Raw genomic sequence first — 20864 nt, 5'->3', positions numbered from 1 at the left:
AGGGGTTCCCACCATCCCTGTGCTGTGCTGACTTCCTCCTGGGTGTTCTTATTATGAGGGGCTCCCACCATCCCTGTGCTGTGCTGACTTCCTCCTGGGGGTTCTTATTATGAGGGGATCACACCATCCCTGTGCTGTGCTGACTTCCTCCTGGGGCTGCTTACGGTGCTGCTGTCAGCGCTGTATGTCACGGAGCTGCTGTCAGCGCTGTATGTCACGGAGCTGCTGTCAGCGCTGTATGTCACGGAGCTGCTGTCAGCGCTGTATGTCACGGAGCTGCTGTCAGCGCTGTATGTCACGGAGCTGCTGTCAGCGCTGTATGTCACGGAGCTGCTGTCAGCGCTGTATGTCACGGAGCTGCTGTCAGCGCTGTATGTCACGGAGCTGCTGTCAGCGCTGTATGTCACGGAGCTGCTGTCAGCGCTGTATGTCACGGAGCTGCTGTCAGCGCTGTATGTCACGGTGCTGCTGTCAGCGCTGTATGTCACGGAGCTGCTGTCAGCGCTGTATGTCACGGAGCTGCTGTCAGTGCTGTATGTCACGGAGCTGCTGTCAGCGCTGTATGTCACGGAGCTGCTGTCAGCGCTGTATGTCACGGAGCTGCTGTCAGCGCTGTATGTCACGGTGCTGCTGTCAGCGCTGTATGTCACGGAGCTGCTGTCAGCGCTGTATGTCACGGAGCTGCTGTCAGCGCTGTATGTCACGGAGCTGCTGTCAGCGCTGTATGTCACGGAGCTGCTGTCAGCGCTGTATGTCACGGAGCTGCTGTCAGCGCTGTATGTCACGGTGCTGATGTCAGTGCTCTGTATTACGGTGCTGCTGTCAGTGCTCTGTATCTCCTGCACCCTCTTGTTTGCCTACCCTGGTCCCTGACCTTCCCTCTCCTCCATTGCCTTCATTAGCTCCATAGTCCTGAATTGTCAGAACAATTTCCCAAATAAAAAAAAAATGCTTGTAGTTATCGATCCCAAATTCACCTCATACATGTATTATGCTATTGTCCAGGTGGTGGGACTACGTGCTACCCCCTAATAATTACCCCGTGGCCGCAAATTCGACCTAAAGGTTTGCGAAATTCGCCTCCCATTGAAGTCAATGGAGCCCGCGGCGAACGGTCGTTTTCGCGAACGTTTGTGTCCGTTCGCGTTTCGCGTTCGCGAAACGTCCCGTCGGAAGTTCGTCCATCACTACTCCTGATATATATCTTCTCTCTCCCCCTACTGTATACTCCTGATATATATCTTCTCTCCCCCTACTGTATACTCCTGATATATATCTTCTCTCCCCCTACTGTATACTCCTGATATATATCTTCTCTCCCCCTACTGTATACTCCTGATATATATCTTCTCTCCCCCTACTGTATACTCCTGATATATATCTTCTCTCCCCCTACTGTATACTCCTGATATATATCTTCTCTCCCCCTACTGTATACTCCTGATATATATCTTCTCTCTCCCCCTACTGTATACTCCTGATATATATCTTCTCTCCCCCTACTGTATACTCCTGATATATATCTTCTCTCCCCCTACTGTATACTCCTGATATATATCTTCTCTCCCCCTACTGTATACTCCTGATATATATCTTCTCTCTCCCCCTACTGTATACTCCTGATATATATCTTCTCTCCCCCTACTGTATACTCCTGATATATGTCTTCTCTCTCCCTACTGTATACTCCTGATATATGTCTTCTCTCTCCCTACTGTATACTCCTGATATATGTCTTCTCTCTCCCTACTGTATACTCCTGATATATATCTTCTCTCCCCCTACTGTATACTCCTGATATATATCTTCTCTCCCCCTACTGTATACTCCTGATATATATCTTCTCTCTCCCCCTACTGTATACTCCTGATATATATCTTCTCTCCCCCTACTGTATACTCCTGATATATGTCTTCTCTCTCCCTACTGTATACTCCTGATATATGTCTTCTCTCTCCCTACTGTATACTCCTGATATATGTCTTCTCTCTCCCTACTGTATACTCCTGATATATATCTTCTCTCTCCCCCTACTGTATACTCCTGATATATGTCTTCTCTCTCCCTACTGTATACTCCTGATATATATCTTCTCTCTCTCCCTACTGTATACTCCTGATATATATCTTCTCTCTCCCTACTGTATACTCCTGATATATATCTTCTCTCTCCCTACTGTATACTCCTGATATATGTCTTCTCTCCCCCTACTGTATACTCCTGATATATGTCTTCTCTCTCCCTACTGTATACTCCTGATATATATCTTCTCTCCCCCTACTGTATACTCCTGATATATATCTTCTCTCCCCCTACTGTATACTCCTGATATATATCTTCTCTCCCCCTACTGTATACTCCTGATATATATCTTCTCTCCCCCTACTGTATACTCCTGATATATATCTTCTCTCTCTCCCTACTGTATACTCCTGATATATATCTTCTCTCTCTCCCTACTGTATACTCCTGATATATGTCTTCTCTCCTTCAGTTGCCCCCCCTCCCCCCTATATATAGCTGGGATGTGATCACTTATAAAATATATATATATTTATATCTCTACACAATGTTTCCATTTCTCTCCTATAATGATGAGATCTTTATAAGACGCCCCGCCCCCTCACATTCTTCTTCTTCTAACGAAAGGAATCACGTGACGAGGAAGTTCTTCGGATAGAACATTCGGAAATGACGAAGATTCGTCCAGTTCCCCTCCCCCCTCCAATGATTGGTTCCCCCGGATGTCCTCCATCTGGGTTGGGCAGCACCAGCGATGGGGCGTGTCCTGCGGTTGCTAGGAGACTGCATCATGCTCTGGGCGGGAAGCTGTGATGTGGTAGGCGGGGGATAGCGGCCTGGGGGCGGGGCCCGGCCGTGTCCGGTGATGATCCGCCTCCTCCGTCTGGAAGGGTCCGGAGAGCCGTCCTTGTCACGTGACCCTCCCCCCTTCCCGGCCTGATCCCTCCCCCATCCCCCATCCTCACCCACCGGGGGAAAGAGACCTACCGAACACCGGGGGAGAGAGAGAGACCTACCGACCACCGGGGGAGAGAGAGAGACCTACCGACCACCGGGGGAGAGGCCTCACTACTATCACCTCCATCATCTGAGGAGACACAGAGCACCATCTTAAAGAGACCCCCTACACCCATCATCTGAGGAGAGAGAGAGACCACCACTACTACCACCATCATCTGAGGAGAGAGAGAGACCACCACTACTACCACCATCATCTGAGGAGAGAGAGAGACCACCACTACTACCACCATCATCTGAGGAGAGAGACCACCACTACTACCACCATCATCTGAGGAGAGAGAGAGACCACCACTACTACCACCATCATCTGAGGAGAGAGACCACCACTACTACCATCATCTGAGGAGAGAGACCACCACTACTACCATCATCTGAGGAGAGAGACCACCACTACTACCATCATCTGAGGAGAGAGAGAGACCACCACTACTACCACCATCATCTGAGGAGAGAGACCACCACTACTACCATCATCTGAGGAGAGAGACCACCACTACTACCATCATCTGAGGAGAGAGACCACCACTACTACCACCATCATCTGAGGAGAGAGAGAGACCACCACTACTACCACCATCATCTGAGGAGAGAGACCACCACTACTACTACCATCATCTGAGGAGAGAGACCACCACTACTACCACCATCATCTGAGGAGAGAGACCACCACTACTACCATCATCTGAGGAGAGAGACCACCACTACCACCATCATCTGAGGAGAGAGACCACCACTACTACCATCATCTGAGGAGAGAGAGAGACCACCACTACTACCACCATCATCTGAGGAGAGAGAGACCCCCTACACCCATCATCCGAGGAGAGAGAGACCACCACTACTACCACCATCATCTGAGGAGAGAGAGAGACCACCACTACTACCACCATCATCTGAGGAGAGAGAGAGACCACCACTATTATCACCATCATCTGAGGAGAGAGAGAGACCACCACTACTACCACCATCATCTGAGGAGAGAGAGAGACCACCACTACTACCACCATCATCTGAGGAGAGAGACCACCACTACTACCACCACCATCATCTGAGGAGAGAGACCACCACTACTACCACCATCATCTGAGGAGAGAGACCACCACTACTACCACCATCATCTGAGGAGAGAGACCACCACTACTACCATCATCTGAGGAGAGAGAGAGAGACCACCACTACTACCATCATCTGAGGAGAGAGAGAGAGAGAGAGACCACTACTACCATCATCTGAGGAGAGAGAGAGAGAGAGAGACCACCACTACTACCATCATCTGAGGAGAGAGACCACCACTACTACCATCATCATCCGTGGAGAGAGAGAGAGACCACCACTATTATCACCATCGTCTTAAAGAGACCACAACCACCATCATCTCATCCTCTGAGACATCTCAAAGAAGTGACATCACACCAGAGTCCATCCACAAATAGGACCTCCTAGAAGAGCCTCATAGAGACCCTCCAGAGACATCTTCATCCTCTGCTGACACCAGACCTTCTATCCTCCAGACTCCCCTCCCGTCCACCAAGAGACATCTCCATCCAGAGGAGACACCTGACCCACCTCCCCCCCCCGTCCACCAAGAGACATCTCCATCCAGAGGAGACACCTGACCCACCTCCCCCCCCCGTCCACCAAGAGACATCTCCATCCAGAGGAGACACCTGACCCAGACACCCCTCCCGTCCACCAAGAGACATCTCCATCCAGAGGAGACACCTGACCCAGACTCCCCTCCCGTCCACCAAGAGACATCTCCATCCAGAGGAGACACCTGACCTAGACTCCCCTCCCGTCCACCAAGAGACATCTCCATCCAGAGGAGACACCTGACCTAGACTCCCCTCCCGTCCACCAAGAGACATCTCCATCCAGAGGAGACACCTGACCCACCTCCCCCCCCCGTCCACCAAGAGACATCTCCATCCAGAGGAGACACCTGACCCAGACACCCCTCCCGTCCACCAAGAGACATCTCCATCCAGAGGAGACACCTGACCTAGACTCCCCTCCCGTCCACCAAGAGACATCTCCATCCAGAGGAGACACCTGACCTAGACTCCCCTCCCGTCCACCAAGAGACATCTCCATCCAGAGGAGACACCTGACCCACCTCCCCCCCCCGTCCACCAAGAGACATCTCCATCCAGAGGAGACACCTGACCCAGACACCCCTCCCGTCCACCAAGAGACATCTCCATCCAGAGGAGACACCTGACCCAGACACCCCTCCCGTCCACCAAGAGACATCTCCATCCAGAGGAGACACCTGACCCACCTCCCCCCCCCGTCCACCAAGAGACATCTCCATCCAGAGGAGACACCTGACCCAGACTCCCCTCCCGTCCACCAAGAGACATCTCCATCCAGAGGAGACACCTGACCCACCTCCCCCCCCCGTCCACCAAGAGACATCTCCATCCAGAGGAGACACCTGACCCAGACACCCCTCCCGTCCACCAAGAGACATCTCCATCCAGAGGAGACACCTGACCCAGACACCCCTCCCGTCCACCAAGAGACATCTCCATCCAGAGGAGACACCTGACCCACCTCCCCCCCCCGTCCACCAAGAGACATCTCCATCCAGAGGAGACACCTGACCCAGACTCCCCTCCCATCCACCAAGAGACATCTCCATCCAGAGGAGACACCTGACCCAGACACCCCTCCCATCCACCAAGAGACATCTCCATCCAGAGGAGACACCTGACCCAGACACCCCTCCCGTCCACCAAGAGACATCTCCATCCAGAGGAGACACCTGACCCAGACTCCCCTCCCGTCCACCAAGAGACATCTCCATCCAGAGGAGACACCTGACCCAGACTCCCCTCCCGTCCACCAAGAGACATCTCCATCCAGAGGAGACACCTGACCCAGACACCCCTCCCGTCCACCAAGAGACATCTCCATCCAGAGGAGACACCTGACCCAGACTCCCCTCCCGTCCACCAAGAGACATCTTCATCCAGAGCAGAGACCTGACCCAGACTCCCCTCCCGTCCACCAAGACATCTCCACCCAGAGGAGACACCTGACCCACCCCCCCCCCCCCCGTCCACCAAGAGACATCTCCATCCAGAGGAGACACCTGACCCAGACTCCCCTCCCGTCCACCAAGAGACATCTCCATCCAGAGCAGAGACCTGACCCAGACTCCCCTCCCGTCCACCAAGACATCTCCATCCAGAGGAGACACCTGACCCACCTCCCCCCCCCCCCCGTCCACCAAGAGACATCTCCATCCAGAGGAGACACCTGACCTAGACTCCCCTCCCGTCCACCAAGACATCTCCATCCAGAGCAGAGACCTGACCCACCTCCCCTCCCGTCCACCAAGAGACATCTCCATCCAGAGGAGACACCTGACCTAGACTCCCCTTCTGTCCACCAAGAGACATCTCCATCCAGAGGAGACACCTGACCTAGACTCCCCTCCCGTCCACCAAGAGACATCTCCATCCAGAGGAGACACCTGACCTAGACTCCCCTCCCGTCCACCAAGAGACATCTCCATCCAGAGGAGACACCTGACCTAGACTCCCCTCCCGTCCACCAAGAGACATCTCCATCCAGAGGAGACACCTGACCTAGACTCCCCTCCCGTCCACCAAGAGACATCTCCATCCAGAGGAGACACCTGACCTAGACCCCCCCCCCCTCCATCAAGATATCTCCATCCAGAGGAGACACCTGACCTAGACTCCCCTCCCGTCCACCAAGAGACATCTCCATCCAGAGGAGACACCTGACCTAGACTCCCCTCCCGTCCACCAAGAGACATCTCCATCCAGAGGAGACACCTGACCTAGACTCCCCTCCCGTCCACCAAGAGACATCTCCATCCAGAGGAGACACCTGACCCAGACTCCCCTCCCGTCCACCAAGAGACATCTCCATCCAGAGGAGACACCTGACCTAGACTCCCCTCCCGTCCACCAAGAGACATCTCCATCCAGAGGAGACACCTGACCCAGACTCCCCTCCCGTCCACCAAGAGACATCTCCATCCAGAGGAGAGACCTGACCAAGACTCCCCTCCCGTCCACCAAGAGACATCTCCATCCAGAGGAGACACCTGACCTAGACTCCCCTCCCGTCCACCAAGAGACATATCCATCCAGAGGAGACACCTGACCTAGACTCCCCTCCCGTCCACCAAGAGACATCTCCATCCAGAGGAGACACCTGACCTAGACTCCCCTCCCGTCCACCAAGATACATCTCCATCCAGAGGAGACACCTGACCCACCTCCCCTCCCATCCACCAAGAGACATCTCCATCCAGAGCAGAGACCTGACCAAGACTCCCCTCCCGTCCACCAAGAGACATCTCCATCCAGAGGAGACACCTGACCCACCTCCCCTCCCGTCCACCAAGAGACATCTCCATCCAGAGCAGAGACCTGACCAAGACTCCCCTCCCATCCACCAAGAGACATCTCCATCCAGAGGAGACACCTGACCCACCTCCCCTCCCGTCCACCAAGACATCTCCATCCAGAGGAGACACCTGACCCAAACTCCCCTCCCGTCCACCAAGAGACATCTCCATCCAGAGGAGACACCTGGCCTAGACTCCCCTCCCGTCCACCAAGAGATATCTCCATCCAGAGGAGACACCTGACCCAAACTCCCCTCCCGTCCACCAAGAGACATCTCCATCCAGAGGAGACACCTGACCTAGACTCCCCTCCCGTCCACCAAGAGACATCTCCATCCAGAGGAGACACCTGACCTAGACTCCCCTCCCGTCCACCAAGACACATCTCCATCCAGAGGAGACACCTGACCTAGACTCCCCTCCCGTCCACCAAGAGACATCTCCATCCAGAGGAGACACCTGACCCAAACTCCCCTCCCGTCCACCAAGACACATCTTCACCCAGAGGAGACACCTGACCCAAACTCCCCTCCCGTCCCCCAAGAGACATCTCCATCCAGAGGAGACACCTGACCCAAACTCCCCTCCCGTCCACCAAGAGACATCTCCATCCAGAGGAGACACCTGACCCAGACTCCCCTCCCGTCCACCAAGAGACATCTCCATCCAGAGGAGACACCTGACCTAGACTCCCCTCCCGTCCACCAAGAGACATCTCCATCCAGAGGAGACACCTGACCCAAACTCCCCTCCCGTCCACCAAGAGACATCTCCATCCAGAGGAGACACCTGACCTAGACTCCCCTTCCGTCCACCAAGAGACATCTCCATCCAGAGGAGACACCTGACCTAGACTCCCTTCCCGTCCACCAAGAGACATCTCCATCCAGAGGAGACACCTGACCCAGACTCCCCTCCCGTCCACCAAGAGACATCTCCATCCAGAGGAGACACCTGACCCAGACTCCCCTCCCATCCACCAAGAGACATCTCCATCCAGAGGAGACACCTGACCCAGACTCCCCTCCCGTCCACCAAGAGACATCTCCATCCAGAGGAGACACCTGACCTAGACTCCCCTCCCGTCCACCAAGAGACATCTCCATCCAGAGGAGACACCTGACCTAGACTCCCCTCCCGTCCACCAAGACATCTCCATCCAGAGGAGACACCTGACCTAGACTCCCCTCCCATCCACCAAGAGACATCTCCATCCAGAGGAGACACCTGACCTAGACTCCCATCCCGTCCACCAAGAGACATCTCCATCCAGAGGAGACACCTGACCCAGACTCCCCTCCCGTCCACCAAGAGACATCTCCATCCAGAGGAGACACCTGACCCAGACTCCCCTCCCGTCCACCAAGACATCTCCATCCAGAGGAGACACCTGACCTAGACTCCCCTCCCATCCACCAAGAGACATCTCCACCCAGAGGAGACGCCTGACCCAGACTCCCCTCACGTCCCCCAAGATATCTCCATCCAGAGGAGACGCCTGACCCAGACTCCTCTCCCGTCCCCCAAGATATCTCCATCCAGAGGAGACACCTGACCCAGACTCCCCTCCCGTCCACCAAGAGATATCTCCATCCAGAGGAGACACCTGACCTAGACTCCCCTCCCATCCACCAAGAGACATCTCCACCCAGAGGAGACGCCTGACCCAGACTCCCCTCCCGTCCCCCAAGATATCTCCATCCAGAGGAGACGCCTGACCCAGACTCCTCTCCCGTCCCCCAAGATATCTCCATCCAGAGGAGACACCTGACCCAGACTCCTCTCCCGTCCCCCAAGATATCTCCATCCAGAGGAGACACCTGACCCAGACTCCCCTCCTGTCCACCAAGACACATCTCCACCCAAAGGAGACACCTGACCCAGACTCCCCTCCCGTCCACCAAGACACATCTCCACCTAGAGGAGACACCTGACCCAGACTCCCCTCCCATCCACCAAGAGACCTCTCCATCCAGAGGAGACACCTGACCCAGACTCCCCTCTCGTCCACCAAGAGACATCTCCATCCAGAGCAGAGACCTGACCCAGACTCCCCTCCCGTCCACCAAGAGACATCTCCATCCAGAGCAGAGACCTGACCCAAACTCCCCTCCCTGTTCCACCCAGAGACATCTCCATCCAGAGGAGAGACCTGACCCAGACTCCCATCATCCACCCAGAGACTTCTCCATGCAGAGGAGAGAACTGACCCAGACTCCCGTCCCCCTCCCAGAGACATCTCCATCCAAAGGAGAGACCTGACCCATACTCCCGTCCTCCGCCCACAGACATCTATAACCAAAGGAGAGACCTGACCCATACTCCCGTCCTCCGCCCACAGACATCTATAACCAAAGGAGAGACCTGACCCATACTCCCGTCCTCCGCCCACAGACATCTATAACCAAAGGAGAGACCTGACCCAGACTCCTGTCCTCCACACAGCGACCTCTCCATCCAAAGGAGAGATCTGTCCCAGACTCCCGTCATCCACCCAGAGACATCTCCATCCAGAGGAGAGACCTGACCCAGACTCCTGTCCTCCACCCACAGACATATCCTTCCAAAGGAGAGACCTGACCCAGACTCCCGTCCTCCACCCACAGACATATCCATCCAGAGAAGACACCTGACCCAGACTCCCATCCTCCACCCAGAGACATCTCCATCCAAAGGAGAGATCTGTCCCAGACTCCCGTCATCCACCCAGAGGAGACACCTGACCCAGACTCCTGTCCTCCGCCCAGAGACCTCTCCATCCAGAGGAGACACCTGACCCAGACTCCTGTCCTCCGCCCAGAGACCTCTCCATCCAGAGGAGACACCTGACCCAGACTCCTGTCCTCCGCCGAGAGACCTGACCCAGACTCCTGTCCTCTGCCCAGAGACCTCCTCACCCAGAGGAGAGACCTGCCCCAGGATACTGTTCTCCGCCCAGAGAGAGACCTCTCCACCCGGAGGAGAGACCTGACCCAGGATCCCATCCCCCACCCAGAGACCTCTCCATCCAGAGGAGAGACCTGACCCAGAATTCCATCCTCTGCCCAAAGACATACCCATCCAGAGAAGAGACCTGACCCCAAAATCCCACCCTCCTCCAACAGTCCTCGGCTCAGAGACATATCCATCTAGAGGAGTGACTTGACCCAGAATCCTGTTCCGAGACTGTCCTGTGCCCAGAGACATCTCCTTCCAGAGACCTGACTAAGAATCCTATCTTCTCGGGGTGTTTCTCTGCCTAGAGAAATTGTGGTAGGATCCACACCCCTCCTAGGGACATTCCCTGGATAAAATAACATTTCCAGAGAGCTCCAGATTAATTAGGAGTCCTTCCCTAGGAGACATCTGAGGCCACCTCACATAGAGTGTCCTGGAATCAGACCCTTCTTCATCCTCTTCCACTAGACATACAGAGATACCGTCTTATCTTGACCCACTAGAAATATACAGATTGTTCCATAATAAGAGACATACTCCTATTGCCCAAGTAGCCATTGCTACATTTTAGAGACTGTCATATTGTGAAGGTCATCCCCACAATCTTCCCATAGGACAGAGACTGTCCTATAGGAAGAGACATTCACACACTCTCAATATATATATATTGATACCTACTACAGACCATCCTGTGGTATGAGACATCTCCACATTTTCCAACTGGACCTTACAAGAGACAGTGAGAAACATCTCCACATAATCCAACTGGACCTTACTTGAGACAGTCCTATGGCGAGAGCCATACCCACGTTTTCCAGTTAGATATCGCAACATACCAAAGACCATCCTATGGTGATATACATCCCAACATCCTCTAACAAGACATAGCTACGTAACGCATACTATTCTTTTGGTCAGAGACATCCTTACATAGAACGAGAAATAACGATGTAATCGAGACTGTCCCATGGTAAGATACAGCCTGTCATTCTCCAGTTGTCTATTGCTACTTATGAGAGACTGTCCCATGGTGAGAGACATTCCCACATTACCCACCTAGATATAGCTACATACTAGAGGCCATGTGTTGGTGAGAGACATTCTCCATCTAGACATATCTACATACAAGAGACCCTCCCATGGTGAGACACTCACCCAAGTTCTCAATCTAAACATATCTACATACAAGAGACCCTCCCATGGTGAGACACACCTCCAGGTTCTCCATCTAGACATCCCCATGGTTATGGATAGCCCCACATTCATCAACTAGACATAGCTACATATTAGTGACATTTCCATAGTGGGAGACACCCCCAGATTTTACATCTAGACATAGCTAGAGACCTTCCCATGGTTAATGACACCCCCAGATTCTTCATCTAGACATAGCTACATACAAGAGACCCTCCCATGTTAATCGATATCCCCACATTCTCCAACTAGACGTAGCTACATACAAGAGACCCTCCCATGAGAGAGATCCACACATTCACCAACTAGACTTGGCTACATGCTAGAGACCTTTCCATGGTGAGAGGCATTCCCACATTTTCCAACTATATATATATTTACATCCTAGAGACCGTCCCATGGTGATAGACATTCCAGCATTCTCCAACTAGACATGACCATGTTCCAGAGACTGTCCTATGGTGTGAGACATCCCTACATTCTCCAACTAGACATCTTTACATCCTAGAGACCATCCCATGGGGAGAGACATCCTCACATTCTCCAAACAGGCATATTTTTATGCCAGAGACCATATTTTATGTTTACCAAGAAGACCTCGACCTTCACATTGCCTAAAGATAGCTACACGTTGGAGCCTTTGTCTCCTATGGTGAGGGTCATTTCCACCCTCTCCTGACAAATAGCTTCAGATGACCTCAGATGTCACAAATAAGACTGTGGAAGATGTCTCACAGAGACTGCTGCTGATGAACCAGTTCTTTCATATAGAGACTGATCATGTCCTGTACTGGGAGACCTCTTCATGTACCAAGATAGGGCCTTGTCATAGAAAAGCATACCTATTTGGTGGATCTAAGGTGACCGTGAAGTCTAGAAGACCCCCTTCCTCATGTCTGGATATTATAATAAAGGGTATTCTTACAGTAAGTCAACTCTTTTTACCTCTGAACACACAGTTGGTCATAGGGGGACGAAGAAGACACCTTCCTTATGTTCAGATGTTATAAAGTGTGATCCTACAATCGGAGGACTCTCATAACTCTTGACGTAGGGTGACTGTGAAGACCAGGAGACATCTTCCCTTCTGTATGGATATTATAAAGTGTATTCTTACAATTGGTCTCGGAGAACGGTTTCAACCCCTGAACACACAGCTGGTCATAGGGTGACCATAAAGACCAGGAAACCCCCCCCCCATTTGGATACTATAAAGTGTATTGCTACAACCTGAGGACTCTTTCCACCCATGGCCACAAGGCTGGTCATAGAGTGACCATAAAGACCAGGAGACGCCTTCCTCTTGTCTGGATAGTATAAATTCTATTCCGTAACCATAAAGACCAGGAGACACCTTCCCCAAAGTCTGAGAATTGTTATTCTAGAACTCTCTCAACCCCTGAACACACAGCTGGTCATAGGGTAACCATAAAGACCAGGAGACGCCTTCCTCTTGTCTGGATAGTATAAATTGTATTCCTACAGATTGAGAACTCTTTCCACCTGTCGCCACAGAGCTGGACATGGGGTGATCGGGAAGACCAGGAGACACGTTCCCCCATCTGGATAGTATTCTTTCAGTTGGAGGACTCATTCCACCTCCTGAACATACCGGTGGACATGGGGTGACTGTGAAGACCAGGAGACGCCTTCCTACTCTTTGGGTAATTTAAATTGTATTATTTCAGTTGGAGGACTCTCTGAACACACAGCTGGGTAATCATGGAGACCAGGAGACACCTTCCTCCTGGTTGGATAGTATTATAAAGAGTTTTTTTTTTCAGTTGGAGAACTTTCGCCACCCCTGACTACATAGCTGGACATATGGTGAGCATGAAGACCAGAAGACGCCAAACTCTTATCTGAATATTGATATAAAGTGTATTCTTTCAGTTGGAGGACTCTTCCCACCCCTGAACACACAGCTAGACCAGGAGACCCCTTCCTACTCTCTGGACATTATAAATTGCATGCCTTCAGTTGGAGGACTCTTCCCACCCGTAACCACCAGGAGACGCCTTCCTACTCTCCTGCTTTTATAAAGTGTATTCTTTCAGTTGGAAGACTCTTTCTACCCCTGGACATAGGGTGACCCAAGAAGTTGAGAAGAAACCTTCCTGATTGTCTGGATAGTATTATAAAGGTCTATTCTTTCAATCGGAGAACTTTCTCCACCTCGGACCACACAGCAGGACATGGGGTGACCGTGAAGATCAGAAGACACCTAACTCTTATCTGGATGTTCATATCAAGTGTATTCTTTCCACCCCTGAGCACACGGCTAGACCAGGAGACCCCTTCCTACTCTCCGCACATTATAAATTGCGTGTCTTCAGTTGGAGGACTCTTTCTACTCCGGTGACCCTGAAGATATCGAGACCCCTTCCTCCTGTGTGGATATTATTATAAAGTATATTCTTAGTAGGACTTTTGTGGAGCGGCCCTCCTGTAAGACGGATAGAGGGTGGGCTGCGTTATTTAGGTCAGGCGTCTAGGACTTCCTTCTGGATTATATCTGATGTAAGATGGTGTGTGTGGATATCGGGTGGAAGGATCTCTGTGTTTGCGGTGGAGAAGGACACGTTACACCTTTTTACAATCACTCGGAGGAGGCAGCACAATCCTGAATGACAAATTCTCTTAATCTCCAGGAAACGGATTGGTGTCTCATTGTGTGAAGTTGCTTAGCTGCCGGCCGGCTAGAGACTTCCTCCTCTGTTTTTTGTACAGGTTATAAAGCGAGGAATTGTCCTGTGTGTGTGTGGAGCCCCGCTCGTTGATTGGACGCTCGGTGACTAAAGCTTTTCAGGAATCGGTCCCCTCGTGTGACAAGTTTGTCAATTTTTAAGAAGTCGGCAGCAACAACGGGGCCGATCGTCTCCGCTGAAGAAAAGTCAACCACCGTGATGTCACCGGATGGAATGTAGCCGTGAATGAAGAAGCATGGCAAATATTTGTGTGTGCGGAAGAATAGAGAAGATCGCGGCATTCCTGGTGACCTCCTCACGGCTTAGTCTCAACTTGCAGCTTTCTAATACCAGCAAACAGACTGCATAGCCTTTCAGGAGCGAGCCTCCTGCCAGAAGTGTCCTCCGCACCCTAACCCCCAAACCCCCCACCCCACCCCCACACCGACCCCCCACACCGACCCCCACACCGACCCCCGGTACGGACTACTTCACAATGGACCTCCATAGATTCTGCAATGTCACAGCGAGGACATGAATATCTTTACAGGTGGAGAAAGAACTGCTGACATATCTCAAATACTGTTGCATGTGGAGCAGCTGCTGCTTGGACGTTACTCGATAAGCCTGCACTTGTCTGGGAATCCTTTCTGCACGGAGGAGGACAGGCCTTTCTCTGCGGAGACCCATGGCGTTCCTGAGTGGCCCCCGGCTGCTGGACTGGGCCAGCTCCCCCCCCCACCTCCAGTTCAATAAGTTTGTGCTGACGGGGTACCGTCCTGTGGCCAGCGGAGGGGAATGTATGAGGAGCCTCTTCTACCTGCACAACGAGCTGGGCAACATCTACACACATGGTAAGAGCTGGCCATCTATATTGTCCCTCTACATTATCCCTCTACATTGTCCCTCTACGTTGTCCCTCTATATTGTCCCTCTATATTGTCCCTCTATATTGTCCCTCCACATTGTCCCTCCACATTGTCCCTCCACATTGTCCCTCTACGTTGTCCCTCTACGTTGTCCCTCTACGTTGTCCCTCTACGTTGTCCCTCTACGTTGTCCCTCTACGTTGTCCCTCTACGTTGTCCCTCTACGTTGTCCCTCTATGTTGTCCCTCCATATTGTCCCTCTATGTTGTCCCTCCATATTGTCCCTCCATATTGTCCCTCCACATTGTCCCTCTACATTGTCCCTCTACATTGTCCCTCCACATTGTCCCTCCACATTGTCCCTCCACATTGTCCCTCCGCATCATTTATGTCCATTCTTTGCATGTTGCCAGGCTGTGTGCAGTCAGTTGTCAGCATGCAGTGTGTTAGGTGGGTTGCCTGGCTGCCTCCTCCTCCTCCTCCTCCTCCTCCTCTGTGCGGCACTGACAGCTCTTCCCTTCAGGCTATCCCTTTCCTGTCTCTGGTGGAGCCGTCATGTAGAAAGACGACTGATGATGTAAATGTTGAAGCTCCTGTCACTCGGCTTCCCCCTTTCAGCGTCGGTGCAGAGTGCACGTCCTTCCACCTGGCCAGAGCTCTCCATCGTCTGCAGGGATCTCACAAAAGTCATTTCATTCTTTCTTATTGGTCATCGTCATCCTCTCTAATCTCATCCTACCGTCCCAATCATTGCTGCCGAGTTCGTCATCCTCGTCCTCCCGACATTGTCTGCTTTCAACTAGTTCTGACCGCCTACTATCCCATCATTCCTGCAAACTCGTCATCCTCATCCTCCATTATCATCCTCTCTAATCTCATCCTACCGTCCCAATCATTGCTGCCGAGTTCGTCATCCTCGTCCTCCCGACATTGTCTGCTTTCAACTAGTTCTGACCGCCTTCCATCCCGTCATTGCTGCAAGCTCGTCATCCTCATCCCCATTATCATCCCCTCTAATCTCATCCTTCCATCCTGTCATTGCTGCAAGCTCGTCATCCTCATCCTCCATTATCATCCCCTCTAATCTCATTCTATCTTCCCGTCATTGCTGCAAACTCGTCATCCTCATCCCCTATTATCATCCCCTCTAATCTCATTCTATCTTCTCGTCATTCCTGCAAACTCGTCATCCTCATCCCCTCTAATCTCATCCTTCCATCCCGTCATTCCTGCAAACTCGTCATCCTCATCCCCCATTATCATCCCCTCTAATCTCATCCTTCCATCCCATCATTGCTGCAAGCTCGTCATCCTCATCCTCCATTATCATCCCCTCTAATCTCATTCTTCCATCCGTCATCCTCATCCTCCATTATCATCCCCTCTAATCTCATTCTATCTTCTCGTCATTCCTGCAAGCTCGTCATCCTCATCCTCATTATCATCCCCTCTAATCTCATCCTTCCATCCTGTCATTGCTGCAAGCTCGTCATCCTCATCCCCTCTAATCTCATTCTTCCATCCCATCATTCCTGCAAACTCGTCATCCTCATCCTCCATTATCATCCCCTTTAATCTCATTCTATCTTCTCGTCATTGCTGCAAACTCGTCATCCTCATCCTCCATTATCATTCTATCTTCCCGTCATTGCTGCAAACTCGTCATCCTCATCCCCATTATCATCCCCTCTGATCTCATTCTTCCATCCTGTCATTCCTGCAAGCTCGTCATCCTCATCCTCCATTATCATCCCCTCTGATCTCATTCTTCCATCCTGTCATTCCTGCAAGCTCGTCATCCTCATCCTCCATTATCATCCCCTCTAATCTCATCCTTCCATCCCATCATTGCTGCAAGCTCGTCATCCTCATCCTCCATTATCATCCCCTTTAATCTCATTCTATCTTCCCGTCATTGCTGCAAACTCGTCATCCTCATCCTCCATTATCATCCCCTCTTATCTCATTCTACCCTCCTGTCATCCTCGTCCTCCCATTATCCTTCCCGATAATTTCATTCTGTCCAATCATTACTGTGAGCTTGACATCCTCATAATCTCATTCTACTCTTCTATCGTTACCATTACTCATGCTCATCCTCACCTATAATCTAACCCTACCCTGAGCACTTTTATTGGGCACGTCGGTAGCGGTGCGATGCCGGGTGTACACACTGAGAGATATCGGGGGATTTGTATCAGTTGGCGGATATTGTGGACATTTCCCGAATTCTGAACACCAAAATATTCTTCTGGGAATATCTACTGAAATGATTTTCATGAACAGAATTGTGATTGTCCATGGAGGAGATTGTTGTGACCGTCTGTTGTAGATCTTGTAGATGGTATGTGGATGTTTAGCTACATCGTGATTGTTCATCAATAAACATACCGGTCACCCCGGGATCTCTGGGTATATATGATGGTGGACTTCTCTACCACCGTCTATAAACATACCGGTCACCCCGGGATCTCTGGTTACATATGATGGTGGACTTCTCTACCACCGTCTATAAACATACCGGTCACCCCGAGATCTCTGGTTATATATGATGGTGGACTTCTCTACCACCGTCTATAAACATACCGGTCACCCCGGGATCTCTGGTTATATATGATGGTGGACTTCTCTACCACCGTCTATAAACATACCGGTCACCCCGGGATCTCTGGTTATATATGATGGTGGACTTCTCTACCACCGTCTATAAACATACCGGTCACCCCGGGATCTCTGGTTATATATGATGGTGGACTTCTCTACCACCGTCTATAAACATACCGGTCACCCCGAGATCTCTGGTTATATATGATGGTGGACTTCTCTACCACCGTCTATAAACATACCGGTCACCCCGAGATCTCTGGTTATATATGATGGTGGACTTCTCTACCACCGTCTATAAACATACCGGTCACCCCGAGATCTCTGGTTATATATGATGGTGGACTTCTCTACCACCGTCTATAAACATACCGGTCACCCCGGGATCTCTGGTTATATATGATGGTGGACTTCTCTACCACCTTCTATAAACATACCGGTCACCCCGGGATCTCTGGTTATATATGATGGTGGACTTCTCTACCACCGTCTATAAACATACCGGTCACCCCGGGATCTCTGGTTATATATGATGGTGGACTTCTCTACCACCGTCTATAAACATACCGGTCACCCCGGGATCTCTGGTTACATATGATGGTGGACTTCTCTACCACCGTCTATAAACATACCGATCACCCCGGGATCTCTGGTTATATATGATGGTGGACTTCTCTACCACCGTCTACAAACATACCGATCACCCCGGGATCTCTGGTTATATATGATGGTGGACTTCTCTACCACCGTCTATAAACATACCGGTCACCCCGGGATCTCTGGTTATATATGATGGTGGACTTCTCTACCACCGTCTATAAACATACCGGTCACCCCGGGATCTCTGGTTATATATGATGGTGGACTTCTCTACCACCGTCTACAAACATACCGGTCACCCCGGGATCTCTGGTTACATATGATGGTGGACTTCTCTACCACCATCTATAAACATACCGGTCACCCCGGGATCTCTGGTTATATATGATGGTGGACTTCTCTACCACCGTCTATAAACATACCGGTCACCCCGGGATCTCTGGTTATATATGATGGTGGACTTCTCTACCACCGTCTATAAACATACCGGTCACCCCGAGATCTCTGGTTATATATGATGGTGGACTTCTCTACCACCGTCTATAAACATACCGGTCACCCCGGGATCTCTGGTTATATATGATGGTGGACTTCTCTACCACCATCTATAAACATACCGGTCACCCCGGGATCTCTGGTTATATATGATGGTGGACTTCTCTACCACCGTCTATAAACATACCGGTCACCCCGGGATCTCTGGTTATATATGATGGTGGACTTCTCTACCACCATCTATAAACATACCGGTCACCCCGGGATCTCTGGTTACATATGATGGTGGACTTCTCTACCACCATCTATAAACATACCGGTCACCCCGAGATCTCTGGTTATATATGATGGTGGACTTCTCTACCACCATCTATAAACATACCGGTCACCCCGAGATCTCTGGTTATATATGATGGTGGACTTCTCTACCACCGTCTATAAACATACCGGTCACCCCGGGATCTCTGGTTATATATGATGGTGGACTTCTCTACCACTGTCTATAAACATACCGGTCACCCCGGGATCTCTGGTTATATATGATGGTGGACTTCTCTACCACCGTCTATAAACATACCGGTCACCCCGAGATCTCTGGTTATATATGATGGTGGACTTCTCTACCACCGTCTATAAACATACCGGTCACCCCGGGATCTCTGGTTATATATGATGGTGGACTTCTCTACCACCGTCTATAAACATACCGGTCACCCCGGGATCTCTGGTTATATATGATGGTGGACTTCTCTACCACCGTCTATAAACATACCGGTCACCCCGGGATCTCTGGTTACATATGATGGTGGACTTCTCTACCACCGTCTATAAACATACCGGTCACCCCGGGATCTCTGGTTATATATGATGGTGGACTTCTCTACCACCGTCTACAAACATACCGATCACCCCGGGATCTCTGGTTATATATGATGGTGGACTTCTCTACCACCGTCTATAAACATACCGGTCACCCCGAGATCTCTGGTTACATATGATGGTGGACTTCTCTACCACCGTCTATAAACATACCGGTCACCCCGGGATCTCTGGTTATATATGATGGTGGACTTCTCTACCACCATCTATAAACATACCGGTCACCCCGGGATCTCTGGTTACATATGATGGTGGACTTCTCTACCACCATCTATAAACATACCGGTCACCCCGGGATCTCTGGTTACATATGATAGTGGACTTCTCTACCACCGTCTATAAACATACCGGTCACCCCGGGATCTCTGGTTATATATGATGGTGGACTTCTCTACCACCATCTATAAACATACCGGTCACCCCGGGATCTCTGGGTATATATGATGGTGGACTTCTCTACCACCGTCTATAAACATACCGGTCACCCCGGGATCTCTGGTTACATATGATGGTGGACTTCTCTACCACCGTCTATAAACATACCGGTCACCCCGGGATCTCTGGTTATATATGATGGTGGACTTCTCTACCACCGTCTATAAACATACCGGTCACCCCGGGATCTCTGGTTATATATGATGGTGGACTTCTCTACCACCGTCTACAAACATACCGGTCACCCCGGGATCTCTGGTTACATATGATGGTGGACTTCTCTACCACCATCTATAAACATACCGGTCACCCCGGGATCTCTGGTTATATATGATGGTGGACTTCTCTACCACCGTCTATAAACATACCGGTCACCCCGGGATCTCTGGTTATATATGATGGTGGACTTCTCTACCACCGTCTATAAACATACCGGTCACCCCGAGATCTCTGGTTATATATGATGGTGGACTTCTCTACCACCGTCTATAAACATACCGGTCACCCCGGGATCTCTGGTTATATATGATGGTGGACTTCTCTACCACCATCTATAAACATACCGGTCACCCCGGGATCTCTGGTTACATATGATGGTGGACTTCTCTACCACCATCTATAAACATACCGGTCACCCCGGGATCTCTGGTTATATATGATGGTGGACTTCTCTACCACCGTCTATAAACATACCGGTCACCCCGGGATCTCTGGTTATATATGATGGTGGAC

General features: G+C 51.1%; 1 protein-coding gene across 1 annotated transcript in view; it reads left to right on the top strand.

The window, feature by feature from the left end:
- Window positions 1-3459: 3459 nt before the first annotated feature.
- PAQR4 (progestin and adipoQ receptor family member 4) overlaps window positions 3460-20864 on the top strand; it is a 64346-nt gene continuing 46941 nt past the window's right edge. The window contains exon 1 of the mRNA XM_077494049.1: window positions 3460-15104. Coding sequence (XP_077350175.1) covers window positions 14939-15104 — 166 coding nt within the window. The 5' untranslated portion in view covers window positions 3460-14938. The remainder of the gene's footprint in view (window positions 15105-20864) is intronic.

The sequence above is a fragment of the Lithobates pipiens genome, unplaced genomic scaffold (genome assembly GCF_037356315.1).
Source record: "Lithobates pipiens isolate NorthernLeopardFrog02 unplaced genomic scaffold, aLitPip1_a1.2 Scaffold_22, whole genome shotgun sequence".
NCBI lineage: Eukaryota > Metazoa > Chordata > Amphibia > Anura > Ranidae > Lithobates > Lithobates pipiens.
This window is presented reverse-complemented; position numbering and strand designations above follow the sequence as displayed.